Genomic DNA, 13109 nt, shown 5'->3' with positions numbered 1-13109 from the left:
AGGGAAAATAAAACAACATACTTTCTCCTCTCCTGTTCTAAGTACGATCTCTGAACCCATCTTTAATATCTCTGAAAACATGCCCGTGTTTCTCGTTTTAAGACAGTGAGTTTATGTACATATATTACTTATTCCAAGATTCTAAATGCTGTTGTTCAGTGTTGATTAAATGCTTGTCTATAGGTAGCACTAGTAATAAGTAGTCATAAATCTTGAGTGGACTGGCTGCTATAATACAAGTAATGGTATTATGATTCCCAGCTTCAGGATAGATTCATATTTGCCATGTTTGGAGCTTCATTTCCCTTTAGCAAGGTTTACTTCAGTAAGTAAAATTAATATAATATATGAATTATATATATATATATATTTATAAATTATGTACATAGAATATTTCACTCATCACATCACAACAGCCTCTAGAACCTATTAGTAGCTTTAGTCGGCCTCATCTAGTCCATGTGTATGTGACAGATGTGACTTGAGCAGCAGGTGGCGGTAATGCGCCACAGCTTTTCATGTCAGCTTCATTTAATAAAGAGAAGAAGTTTGAAACGTAGAAGAAGGAAGAACATGTGATACGCGCAAACTGGAAGCAAGATGGCGGTGGTAGTGCGGAGCTTGCAAGACCAGCTCGAAAAAGCCAAGGAAAGCTTGAAAAATGTGGACGATAATATTCGCAAATTAACCGGACGTGATCCCAATGAATCGAGGTAAAATTCCAGAGATCGTATTTAGCCTTTGGCTGCTTTCTTGCTATAAGCTAAGAATATTGCTAGCGTCCAAACGACGCGGCTAGCATGAGTCGGTCAACTCGCTAGCTAGCACACACACACGCATACAATTGTTTTGTCCCAGATGAACCTACACGTATGTCCACACTGGATACTTACACAAACAAACATAGTAAACAAACTGTGAATGAAAAATTACTCTTAACACTGAAGTAAAATGTGAATCAAATAAGTTGGTTGAGCTAATGCTAGGCCTCGTAGGAGGCGTTGTCTGAGTGGTTCCAAAAAGATGCCTGTCTGGGAATGTTAAGTATTTCCGCCTTTAACAACGAGGCCACACTCAAAAAGCGTTGTTTACTTTTATTATCTGTTGTTAGTGAGTAGATCAACAGGGTTTGTTGTTGCTTGATCTTGTTCCCTGTTGTGTTTTCAGGCCGGGCCAGATCCGTCGGCTCGGCGGCCCCATGGCAGGCGTCGGAGGAGGAGGAGGTAGAGGCAGAGGAGTCAACCTGCTCAGGTAAAACTTGGCTCTGGATGGTCGGTGTCTAAAATAAAAACACAGCTGGAACTGACAGTGGTATAGAGTTGTATTATAGCCTTTTCTGGTTATAAGACTAATTATTGACAGCATTTTAAATAGACTCTCAATCACCACAAAATAGAGTCAAAAGTGATTTTGAATCAACTCTGTACACAAACAAAAATGGAGAATTGTGATTTTCAGGGCCGCACCTCATAAACTGGCAACTAGAATGTCACTCAGTAAAGTTTATACCTTCAGTCTCCTAAAATTCTCCTAAAAATAGTGTGAAAAAAACTAACTCCCCCGATCCTTATCATTACCAAACATTTAATAGGTTCTTTCCTGACCCATACCACATCCTTCCACCAAGTCAGGGCTTTCTCTGCAGTTTGCCTAACGCACATGCACAATGCAGCGGGAGATTCTTTGCGCAGACACCTTCACAACAGCAACGTATCAATTCTGCTACGGAGATCACATGATTTGGTTTCATCACATCGACACTAGCGCCGGCCCTTCTCACCACAAACTGTAGACATCTTCGATGGTGTCTTATACATTTATGTCACCGCATTTTCATTTACTGCATATTGGACGATGACACACTTTAATTTGTCTGGACTCACTGGATTTGAAATTAATCCTCCAGCCTCACTTGTAAATGTGGTCTTTAATCTCTTACTGTTCTTTTTCAGGCGCAGTCTCTCAGAAATAGGAAGCGGCGGCCCTCCTGCCAAGCAGAGGGACATCGAAGGAGCCCTGCTGAGGTGAGCACCTGATTTTTTTAATTACACATCAACTTTACATACAAGGTGTAGCTGGGTATCGCCACTGATTTCCCAAATCAATTCGAATTTCCCAAGGTTTTGGATTTCTGATTCGATTCAGTGTACAATTGAACAATTTTGCTTCGATATGAAATAGATTTTCAATGGACTAAAGCTGTAAACGGTGCAAGAAAACTTCAAACCTCGCTGCATTATTTAAAATATTATGGTCGGCCTGTCTTGATAACAAATCCAGTGATTATGATAAATTCTCTAATACTCATAATTTTGAAACCATTTTATACCATTGATTCTTGTCTGCTTGTTGCTCTTCACACACAAACTGATTATCACATTTATTTAGTTATTAATCGATGTCGGGTCATGAATCCGGATTGTTGTGGTCATTTTACCCTGATGTCCTGGCTGTGCGTGGCAAGGGAACTGAGTGATCAGGTCCTAATAACTTTTGATTAGTGTTGGTGTTAATTGGTAAATTGTGCGCTGGTCAGCGGGATTGTGGAGCGAGGCCACAGGAATCTGCAGCACGGTACAAACCAGTCTCTGCTTCTGCTCTGATCCTGAAGCCGCAGTGCTCATTTTGCAGCGGCGGGCCGTAGTGGAAACCATATATTATGACTTAATGTTGCCACTGTTCAACAAATTAGACACAAGCACACACTTTCAAGTAAACAGACTCAGCCCATCTCTTCTCCACTGTGTGTGTGTGTAAACTCCATCTCACTCCGTCTTCAGCCTTACATATGAGATGAGAGAATTGACGCACTAAAATGTTGACGCTTTTTAGTAAAATGGAGTCACTCATTGGAAAAGGCATGTATTAAAAGATCGATTCCTCCTTTTAATGAATCGATATCGGCTTCTTTAGATTGATTTAAATCGGAGAATAAATGTTTTTTTATTTTATTTAAATGTTTTCTTAAACCCGACCCTAATGCAAGGTCATGATGGTGAAACATTTGCATATAAAAAAGAGATCGGGAAAATAAACTTAGAGCTAAAGAGGTAAAAGAATCTTGAGTTAGTGTCAAGGATTTTGGTGTCAGCTTTTGCTACGAGAATAACATTAGATTTGGTGAAAGAAACGCTGGCATAATATGATTTATATATTCAAAGTTCTAAGTATGTTCTATATAATTAAGTGTAAAGATGCCTCTTGTTGATGAATGTGGGAATCTTAAACTGGTTTATGTTCGTGTGGCTTTAACACTTCCTCTGGACAGAAAGCATTGAAAAAAATATGACAATCCTGTTCTTTGATTTTGTCATGCTGCTGCCTCAAGGCTATTTTTTGTTTTCTTGTGAGCAGATCACACCCCTGGCTATATTTGGCTTTCTGACAGATGATATTAAGGTGCTATGTTTAGGTGATAGTTAAATATCAGTCTCTCATGTTGGTGTCTGTCTGCAGGCTGGCGGGGGACCAGAGGGCCAGGAGAGATTTGCGCCACGACAGCGACGCCGAGGATGACGATGATGTCAAAAAGGTAAGGATCATGTTGCTGTTCATAAGTGCAGCCTGTGGATATAAAGTTTTGACCGTGTAATCAGGGGATGGAAATTGTTAAGATTATTTGTCCAGTTTTTTTTAATTGATTCCCTTAATGCATCCTGATAAATGTTCTGTGTGCTGCTTGGTTGGGAGGCAGCAGCACTTACAAGTAGTCTTAAAAACATGGTATTTATGGAATTCAAGCCCATGTTGTGTAGAAAGATTATTTAGCCTTATGCTGGTTTTCATCCTTACTTGAGAACCTTTTTAGAGACATTACAACGTTTTCCTTTAGCTATGACTCTTGTAGAGTTTCAGACTGAGTTGACAAATCAGTGGTTCAGAAAATTTGGAACCAGTATCAGGAATTGGTTCTTGATTCCCATTCGTAGTTATGACAACATTGAGTTTCTTTAGATTTTGTTTTATTTTATGTTTTGACTGGTTATTTGACTTTACAATGTCCACTCATTTTCAATATCAAAGGACCTCTCAAAGGACTGCTTAAACTGTCCCATTTTGTATGTACCAAGTATTTTTGTGAATTGTCTCATGTTTTACAGTTTATTTTTTTAAATATCGACAATGGTAACAACTTAGTTTGTCCCGTTTTCTCCTCACTTCAGCCGGCGTTGCAGTCGTCTGTAGTAGCTACCTCCAAGGAGCGAACACGCCGAGACCTCATTCAAGATCAGACCATGGATGAGAGGGGCAAACAGAGGTAGGTCAACATGCCCTGAACAGGCTGTACATACAGATGCAATTTTTAACTTGATGAGATTAGTTTCGTCGCCCCTGCAAATAGTGGAAAGGGGGAAAAACACCTTAAATCAAAGGGTCAACACTGTCATTTTGTAGCTGAGAATTTCAAGTGTGTGTGATGGTGAGTTTGTTTTCCTTGTCAGGAATCGGCGTATGTTTGGCCTCTTGATGGGGACCTTGCAAAAGTTCAAACAGGAGTCAAACGTCTCTACAGAGAAGGTGAGGAGATCTTTCCAGTTAATGTAGTTTTATGTGTGCATTAAGAATCATTCTTTGAGTTAGCAAATGTCATCCAACAAGGCAAAGACAATAAAATGCCCTGAGAATAATTCAGTGTGATGGTTTCACTCAGTTACTGTTTCAGATGGTTTTTAGTTAAGAGTCACTGAACTCTTTTGTTGTTAAGGTGTGTGCTTTGATTTTTAGAAAATGAAAAGTAATGGATGTAAGCATGACCATAGTGGGTATCCCTGTGCTAAAAGTGTTAATTGTATTGTCTCTATATTTTGTAAATCAATATTTAAGAAAGATACATTTCTGATTTCTACCCATTTTCACAAAACTATCTACAAGTATTTAAACTGACTTTACACAAATTATTAGTAAATACGTTTGGTTGGCTTTCAATCATTGTTCTCGTCGGCTGTTGATCCATTTTAATAAATTTCCCTCTTATCTGCAGCAAAAGAGGCGCACAGAGATCGAGCAGAAGCTCGAGGTTCAGGCTGAAACAGAGAAAAAAAAGGTGGAGAATGAAAAGAAGGAGCTGTTTGAAGAGAGGAGAGCCAAACAGACTGAGCTGAGACTACTGGAGCAGAAGGTCGAACTAGCTCAGCTGGTAAGAAAGAAGTACAGTAAATAAAATGGTTACTGAAGTTCTCCCAAGCCTTTTACAGTTTCAATCTGAGTGTCATTGACCGATCGTTTTCTTCTGACACAGGAATATGTCGTCAGCCATCAGCTTTGCGTGTGCATTATAATTTTCATTCATTTCAGTCCAGGGAGCATCTAAGAGCTATTGTAATGCTAAAGAACAGCTAGTGGAAAAGAATTGTATTTGCATAAGCAAATTCACTGACAGTTATACAGGGTGTCAAAGAAAGATTTAACCATCTCATTCTTCCATCTACAGCAAGACGAGTGGACCAGCCACAACAATCGTCTGGTGAAATACATTCGCACTAAGACGAAGCCTCACATATTCTATTCCCCTGGGAAAATGTGCTCCGCAACACAGAAACTCCTCGATGACTCCACCAAGAAACTAAATGGTCAGTAGGGCTGAAAGCATCTGTGTTTTTTATGTGCAGATCAGTTTGTGTCTTTACTAGTGGCAGATGTTGGTCACTCTGTAACCTCTGAATCTTTGTTTCTTTGTAGTTGTGTTTGAGGAGAGGCGTGAGGCTTTTGCCGAACACCTCATTAAGATGGAATCGCGCCCCCGGCGACAGCCAAACCGTGACCAGGACGGCAACACTGCGGCAACAGGGATGGACCACCCAACGGAGGGTAAGCCAGCAGGTCAGGTAGTCAAGGTTACAGGTAACAAGGGAGATGCAGAGATGGAGGAAGAGGAGGAAGATGATGAGGAGGAGGATAGGGGAAAGGAGAGGGATAGAAAGGTGATGGAGAAGGATGAGGGGGAGGAGAGAGAGGAAGAGGAGATGGATGGGTTGAAAAAGGCAGCTGAAGAGGGAGAGAGGATGGAGTTAAGTGAGGTGGTTAACAGGGAGACAGAGAAGGAGGAAGAAGAGGAGGGAGTTAATGGTAGCGGGGAGCAGAGGGAAATGGGAATCAAGGAGAAAAGTCCAGGGTCAGAGGAGATGGAGGTTGAGGGCAAGCAGGGGGATAGGAGGAAGGAAGAGAAGGTAAAAACAGACAGTAAACAAGAGCCCACAGACTCCCAGAATGAAAAGACCCTAGACACCCAGTCCTTTGAACCAACTAAAGCCAGCCAGGAGGCACCAGACACCAGTCAGCAGCCCCAGCCCAGCCCCTCTGCAGAGGAGCCAGCAGAACAGCCCTCTGAGACCACTGGGGCCTCGCCTGCCCCTAAACCCCAAGCAGCCTCTGCCATAGTTGGGCAAGTAATGATCACCCCTTGCTTAGAGGTCCAGGACTCAGCAGCTGAGAACCAGGCTGCAGAAGGGAAATCACAGCTGAAAGCCCCACAAGCACAGCTCGATTCCCAGGAGGCTCCAAGCACCACCAGCCCTGCACCCCCCAAGGAGAAAGACAGCAGCGGGAGAGGAAGGAAGAAGGAAAAGGAGTCGAAGAAGGGTCACAGCAAAAGCTCCTCCTCTTCCTCCTCCGGCTCATCCTCCAGTGGAAGCTCCTCATCTTCTTCTGGATCCAGCCGCTCTTCATCGTCCTCCTCGTCATCTTCGTCCTCCTCGTCCAACAGCAGCAGTCGCAGCCGAGACGGTGGTAAGCGCAAGAGGCGGCCATCGGACAGAGGCGGGGACAGGAAAAAAGGAGAAGACAGGAGTCACCGTAAGCGAGGAGGGAGCAGCGGAGGTGGAAGAGACTCGAAGGCATCGAAAGAGAGGAGAAAGAGGAGGAGTGATGAGGGGAGGGGCAGGTCGTCCCGGAGTGAAAGGGAGCATAAAGATAGAGACAGGAAGGAAAAGAGACGCTAATCTAGTACTCATTCAGCCTCTGTGCAGTGACACAGGAAATTAAAGCTCCAGTGATTTCATGCCATGAGATGATGGAAGTTTTAAACTGTTTATTATAATTTCACTTTTTTCACATAAAGGCCCAGTGGTAGTTTTAAAGCAAGTCGATTTAAACCAAACTGAAACATGGATGACTGCTTATTATTTTCTTCCAATCGTAAATTCGCCTTTTTAGTCACGGTGGTGCATCTGGCAGGGCTGCTCCTCGCGCTGTCTCTAATTGGGCTCCTGGCGACATAGATTTGAGGTAGGACAGGCGCAGTTTTAGTCGTGTCATTTTAAATCCGGATGATTTGTTCTCTTGGTCTGACTGGGTTTTTTACGGAGGTCTTTTTTGGCGCCACAGTGACCAGATGCTTTTTGAACGTTTTCCCTTTTTGTTCATCTTAATCCTCATGCCATAGGCCGGGGTATCAGTGGTTATGCTAGCAGTGATCAGTAGTTGTGTTTTTCAAGTTAATGTGAAAACACTGTTAATCCCCATTTGTCTCCACTGTTTGATCGATGTCATGGCCGTCGTATCCTCATCACATGGGTACACGTGTGATCTGCTTAAATACTGTTTTTGAATCTGTTTCTCCATGTTTAGTTTTTTTTGTACCAACTGATGAAACGCTTCTAATTAAAGTTGAGATATTCGTGGGAATGTGTGTTATATTTGAAATCAAAGTAATTATTTTCATTTAACAGTCATCTATAGGGTCTATAAAACCTCACAATGGTGAAAAAAAATTCACATCACAATTAGAATCCACACTTAGTTTTAAAATGCTTTAAAACAAAGGCAGAAAGTTCAGGGTTGAAAAGATAGAACTAGTGAATGTTTTTGTTTGAAAAATAACTTATCCAAGTAAGTTAGCAATTATGTCAGTTTCTGCTCGATATACACTGCATCATTAAGAGTCTGCAATTGCAAATACAGCACAAATTGTTTGATTAGTGTGACAATCCTCGGTAAGAAAGCAACATTGACGTCACAAATGTATTCAACACCATTGGTTCACGAGCTTTGTCACAGCGTATGTTTCTCTAGTGGAAGCAATCTGATGCATTGGGAATGACAGACTGAAGATGGAAACATCAGGCTATAAGAACATGTTGATCACAAATGTCATGGTTTAAGCTGAAGATATTTCACTCTGGACTTAATTGTTGGACCTGTTCAGACCTGGTATTACCATCCGTCCACAAGTGGTCCACTCCAAGTACGTGTTCACACCAAGTATTGTGTCCTGAATGTTCCTCTGGGACCAATTGTGATCGGCTCTCCACTTCCCTGCTCAATATGCAAATAAACACATAAGCCATTTGTTTTTGCTAAGACCAAATTACGTTTTACCCAGTCTAAGTTTGCAGATGTGTCCGATGGTACTGTGTTGGCATGAGGGGCTGAATGAATCGTGTGCAGCCGCTGAGAATTATTTTACAAATTTAAGGAAAGTATCAATCATGTGGTGTTGATGTTGTGGACGAATAATGAACAAAAAGGAAACTAGCAGGTCAGCTGAGTAGGTGGTCCTTAAAATGTGGGTCAGGATGCATTTTCAGTCACACAGCTAAAACAATGTGGCCACATGAGTCACAGACCACCTTTGAGTGTGGAGCTGCGTTCAGACCAGTACTTAACGTTGACCACATGTGATTGGATGACTCAGGACGGATGTTTACACCAGGTCTGAACAGGTTCCTTGAGTTATCTCATATGCATGGCCAAAATGCCAGTGTGTCAGCTATAAGGACGGGTGTGAAATATTGATGACCAACAAAAATGTCCACAAACCCAAAAATTATACAAGTCATCAGTTTAATAGAAAAATCTTACATTTATTAGGAAACTTTAAAACAGAAACCATAAAAACATCAGGGATAAATTCACTAAGAAAAACAGACTTTTCCTGATTAAAACAAAAGTGATGCTGCTGCTTAAGTTGTACCAGCAGAGTCAATACCATAATTCAACAAACAACATTTGTGTTCTTGACTGGGGACCATGGGTTCACCCTCAACTTTATCTGAAACTGTGTAGAAACATAACAGTTCCATGTGGATGTGTTTATTCTTGTCTTGTTGCTGGACTGTAGAATCTGCTGCATCAGTTAGCTCACATCTCCTTCTTCTTAATGTCCTGTTGATATCAAACAGCTCGACCGTGTGTTCACTGCGGCTGATCTGCCAGGTCATTCTGCTCAAAATATCTGCAGGTTACAAATAGGAAATTAATATAATTGCATTCAGTTTAGCACTAAAGTCAAATAGGACCTGATTAGAGTTTTCAAGTAAATATAACCCCTGGAGTAAACAAATACAAAGTTTTATTATTAAAAGTGAATCAAGAAATAAAAAGTATAATTTGCAGTCTGCTTGCTGCATAGATTGTAAATAATTTATTTCATAATTTAAGTAGTTAAATGTTGGTATAGTCACTCAAATAAATCAGATATGGGTAGTTAGAGTTTGGTATGTACGGTAAGTATTGGTTAGTATGGGTTGGAGTTAATATTACCAAACACATACACTTGGTATATAAAATGTGATGGGACCAGAATGATTTGAACTCAGTAGTAGATACCTGGCAACAAGACAGATGAGCAGGTTGAGGGCAGGTAGTTTCTCATCGTCCTGACTCTCCTGTGGAATCATGGGAGCAGGACACACATTGTCAGGTCGAGTGTATCACATCAACAGTCAGATTCTGACAGGCCTTGCTATAAAGAGTATATTAAAATAATTTCTACAGAAATACTTTCTTCTCTTTATACAGACATTCTGCAACAATCTGGAGTAAGTATTGTTGTTATTTCTGCCCAATAAATGTCCTCACTGACAAATAAAAGCATCACAGTGAGTAGGAAACACACACACTGGTAGTGCTACATAGAGGAGGGCAGTGGTGGAGTAACACCGGATAGAGGACAGTCATACAGACAGAGTCGTACCAGCGTGCTGCGGAGCTGAGCACATCTCCTGGCCAGTTGTCTGATGCAGGAGTGGGCTTCAGGCAGTAAAGGCTTCTCCAGGCAGGACAACAAACCATACAACCAGCGACCCTGGAACAAACACACGGTCGTCATGTTCTGATGCTTTATTTCCAAATGTCAAATTTACTAACATTCTTCTACTGGAACCAATGAGCATAGTTTTCCAGCTGCAATACAACTAAGACATGTATCTATAGCATTGAACTGGACAGGACGCAACAACCGACTGAGGAAGCTGGAGAATCAAAACCAAACTCACCAACTGTGGACCAAACTCTCTCTCCTCAAACCAACTGATGAGAGTTTCTAACACCATCAACACTGTGGACTGTCGACACACAGAGAGACGATAGAGAAAACATACAAATCAGACTGTTACACTGGTGAAGAGAGGGAGTGTCAGTTTGATAATGTGATTATTCACAAGGAAAGATTATTTACCTGGTTGAGTCTGCTGACGATGCTCAGGAAGGGAGGGAAGCCGACCTGAACAGAGACAAACAATTATCAACATCAGTCACATTTAGGTCTTATATAATTAATTATAAATTAAACTCTTTATCAATAAACAAAAGCAAGAGAAGTGAAGCATTTTAATTTTCACTTCAGGCTAGCTGAACAAAATTTGAGATACAACTGTACCAACATCTTTTATGTCAGGTTTTACTTTAATAGAACACAGTCAATGATAATTATATATATATTATATATTTTTTTTTACAGTTAAGGAGTTTCTATAACTGTCTTCAAACAAACACATTCATACAACCTTGCTGTAGTCCAGTGCTGGCTCTGCACCTGTGTCACAGGATGACGTTCCCAGATAGACGACCTCCCCTAAACAAAACCTCTTCCAGCCCTCCTCATCTGTTAGCTTTGGCTGTAAAACACACACACACACACACACACACACACACACACACACACACACACACACACACACACACACACACACACACACACACACACACACACACACACACACACACACACACACACACACACACACACACACACACACACACACACACAATATTGATAAGTATCTTTTGCAGTTTGCCCCTTTTTTCACATGTGTACTGTATACGCATATCAAACAATCAGCAAGTGATTCTGCTCAAACAGAAGCTCCTGAGGTGAAGCATTCAATGTGATGCTATCAAGTTCATACTGTTTTAATGACTGAGTGAAATTTGTAACTCTGCCATCTCCTCACCATCAGCACATTGTCATCCAGAGACTGGCTGCTCCAGTGATTCCTGTTCCTTGTGATGCTCTGAAAGCAAAATGCAGAACAGACAAATGTTTTATCCAAACACTGAGAAACGTAACTTTTCTTATATTACACTTATCTACAATTTTAAAAAATCCATCAACTGATCAGTGTTAAGAAAAGCCACTGACTGAATTAGTAAAAGAGGATACATTGAATATGTTCAAGTTTTGGACAGCTCAAGTGATTTTAATTTAATCTTAAGGAAGACGTGGGAGGTGTCTCTTGTTTTACCTGTCTGACATCCGAGAAGTGACCGACCTGCTGCCGCTGCCAACCGAGACTGGGGCAGAAACCCATGGGAGCAGCATGGCAACCTGCCACCTGAAACACAGGAGAATATATCTTAGACACGTGAGGGGAAAGAATGTTTTTATTTCCTCACCTGATCTCATACGTGCAAACATCATGTATTTCCGATAGCTCAGTGAATAATTAAAGAAAGAAGGCGGAATACTAGTGGAGTAGTGATTAGGTTTTACTTATACATTTACAAAATATACTTGAGTAATTGTTGCTTGGTTTCATTTGTATATCGTATTTGCACATTCTTCCATGACCTTTATATGATATTTGTTTTTAACATGAATATTTCATCTTAACATAGCAGTTGTAAAGTCCATTCTAAGATACAAACAGCAATACAAAAACAAATACAATGTACACAGAAGACAAATAAACAGTACATTTAAAGTGTCATTACACTGCAGCATCCAGTAGTCTGTTCCTTTCTGCACATATTCCTTTCTCGTCAGTGTGTTCATTTACTCACAGAAGCATTCACTGTTTGTTTCTTCTTCAGTTTCTTGGGGTCGATCTGAGCAACCACCACCTCTGGACATAATGACGCCTCCAACCTGACCAACAGGAAACACATTATTACAGCACAAACCTGGTTCAACGTTCTGCTCATAAATAATGTTATCAATTATGTAACTATGTGGCTTAAACCCCTCCACTAAAAAAACCCCCCACAAGTTTCTACTTAAATCTCTGAAAATTAACCAAAGTAATTGGCATTCACTCTTCTCCATTGCATACTTAATAGAAAGGACAAATAACTTGAGGTATTTAATATAACATGAATTCAGAAAACAAAACAACTACACATGACAAAATATTGGGACTCCTCTATTAACTCCAATCAAGCGCTTTATGTAAAGCTCTATATCTATCAGAGTGTGTGTGCAGGTATACACATCAACATCTATAAAGGCCTATATACACATTTTAAACTTTTATTGATTTTCTCTTGTTCGATATAAAGTTGTGTATCCATCCATGTCACTGTAGTTGAGAAGCACTTGGCGGCCTCCCAGCAGCACACCGCAGGAGAGCGGCTCCCCTCCCCTGGGGAGCAGGAGGAGTTGGGATGCGGGTGAACTCACTGGACTTGTCGCAGATATTCCTGTGGGTTTCGTGGAGGTCCTTTCAGGTCCAGCTCCTCTGCACTGGCTCTGCACTCCACGGGCAGCAGCCTGGGCATCAGCTCCTCCGCGTCGGACTTCATCGCGTCACTGATCAGCGAGCATCTACCAGAGGATCTGGGGGAGAAGGTCAGCGGCTCGGGCTGAAGCGTCCAATCACGGTTTAAGAGCCTGTCGTGACCCAAACAATCCACTTCTTCCTGCAGACAACTGTTCGCACACTATGCGGCCATCTTGCTTGTAACCGCGGAGCGACGCGTGACGTCTTTTTTGTGCGCGGGGCTGGTTGTCATGGTGATGAACGCCGCACGTGCCGCTAGTTTAATAGATAAAGGGCGAAGTCCAGAAAACATCCAACTTTTTTTTTAAAGCCCTTTAACAACATTGATCCGTCGCCAAGTTTGTTTATTCCTCTCACAGTGAATCGTTAATAAAATACGTTTCTTCTAATATT

At 41.4% G+C, this 13109-nt stretch overlaps 2 protein-coding genes across 2 annotated transcripts; one reads left to right on the top strand and one right to left on the bottom strand.

Moving 5' to 3' along the window:
- The first annotated feature begins 555 nt into the window (after positions 1-555).
- pnn (pinin, desmosome associated protein) lies at positions 556-7623 on the top strand. Its single transcript, XM_035167557.2, has 9 exons — positions 556-713; positions 1168-1251; positions 1953-2024; positions 3457-3532; positions 4164-4258; positions 4443-4518; positions 4982-5137; positions 5432-5570; positions 5680-7623. Exons 1-9 carry the CDS (start codon positions 601-603, stop codon positions 6936-6938), a joined length of 2070 nt encoding a protein of 689 aa, XP_035023448.1. The 5' UTR covers positions 556-600; the 3' UTR covers positions 6939-7623.
- Positions 7624-8780: 1157 nt separating this feature from the next.
- On the bottom strand, positions 8781-12923 carry gemin2 (gem (nuclear organelle) associated protein 2). Its single transcript, XM_035167559.2, has 10 exons — positions 12617-12923; positions 12001-12085; positions 11463-11552; positions 11172-11231; positions 10725-10835; positions 10397-10441; positions 10215-10283; positions 9914-10024; positions 9547-9605; positions 8781-9172 (listed from the first exon to the last, which is right to left on the bottom strand). The coding sequence occupies exons 1-10, from the start codon at positions 12736-12738 to the stop codon at positions 9133-9135; spliced, it is 792 nt and encodes a 263-aa protein (XP_035023450.1). The 5' UTR covers positions 12739-12923; the 3' UTR covers positions 8781-9132.
- Between the last annotated feature and the right edge of the window lie 186 nt (positions 12924-13109).

Source organism: Hippoglossus stenolepis, chromosome 10 (genome assembly GCF_022539355.2).
Source record: "Hippoglossus stenolepis isolate QCI-W04-F060 chromosome 10, HSTE1.2, whole genome shotgun sequence".
Taxonomy (NCBI): domain Eukaryota; kingdom Metazoa; phylum Chordata; class Actinopteri; order Pleuronectiformes; family Pleuronectidae; genus Hippoglossus; species Hippoglossus stenolepis.
This window is presented reverse-complemented; position numbering and strand designations above follow the sequence as displayed.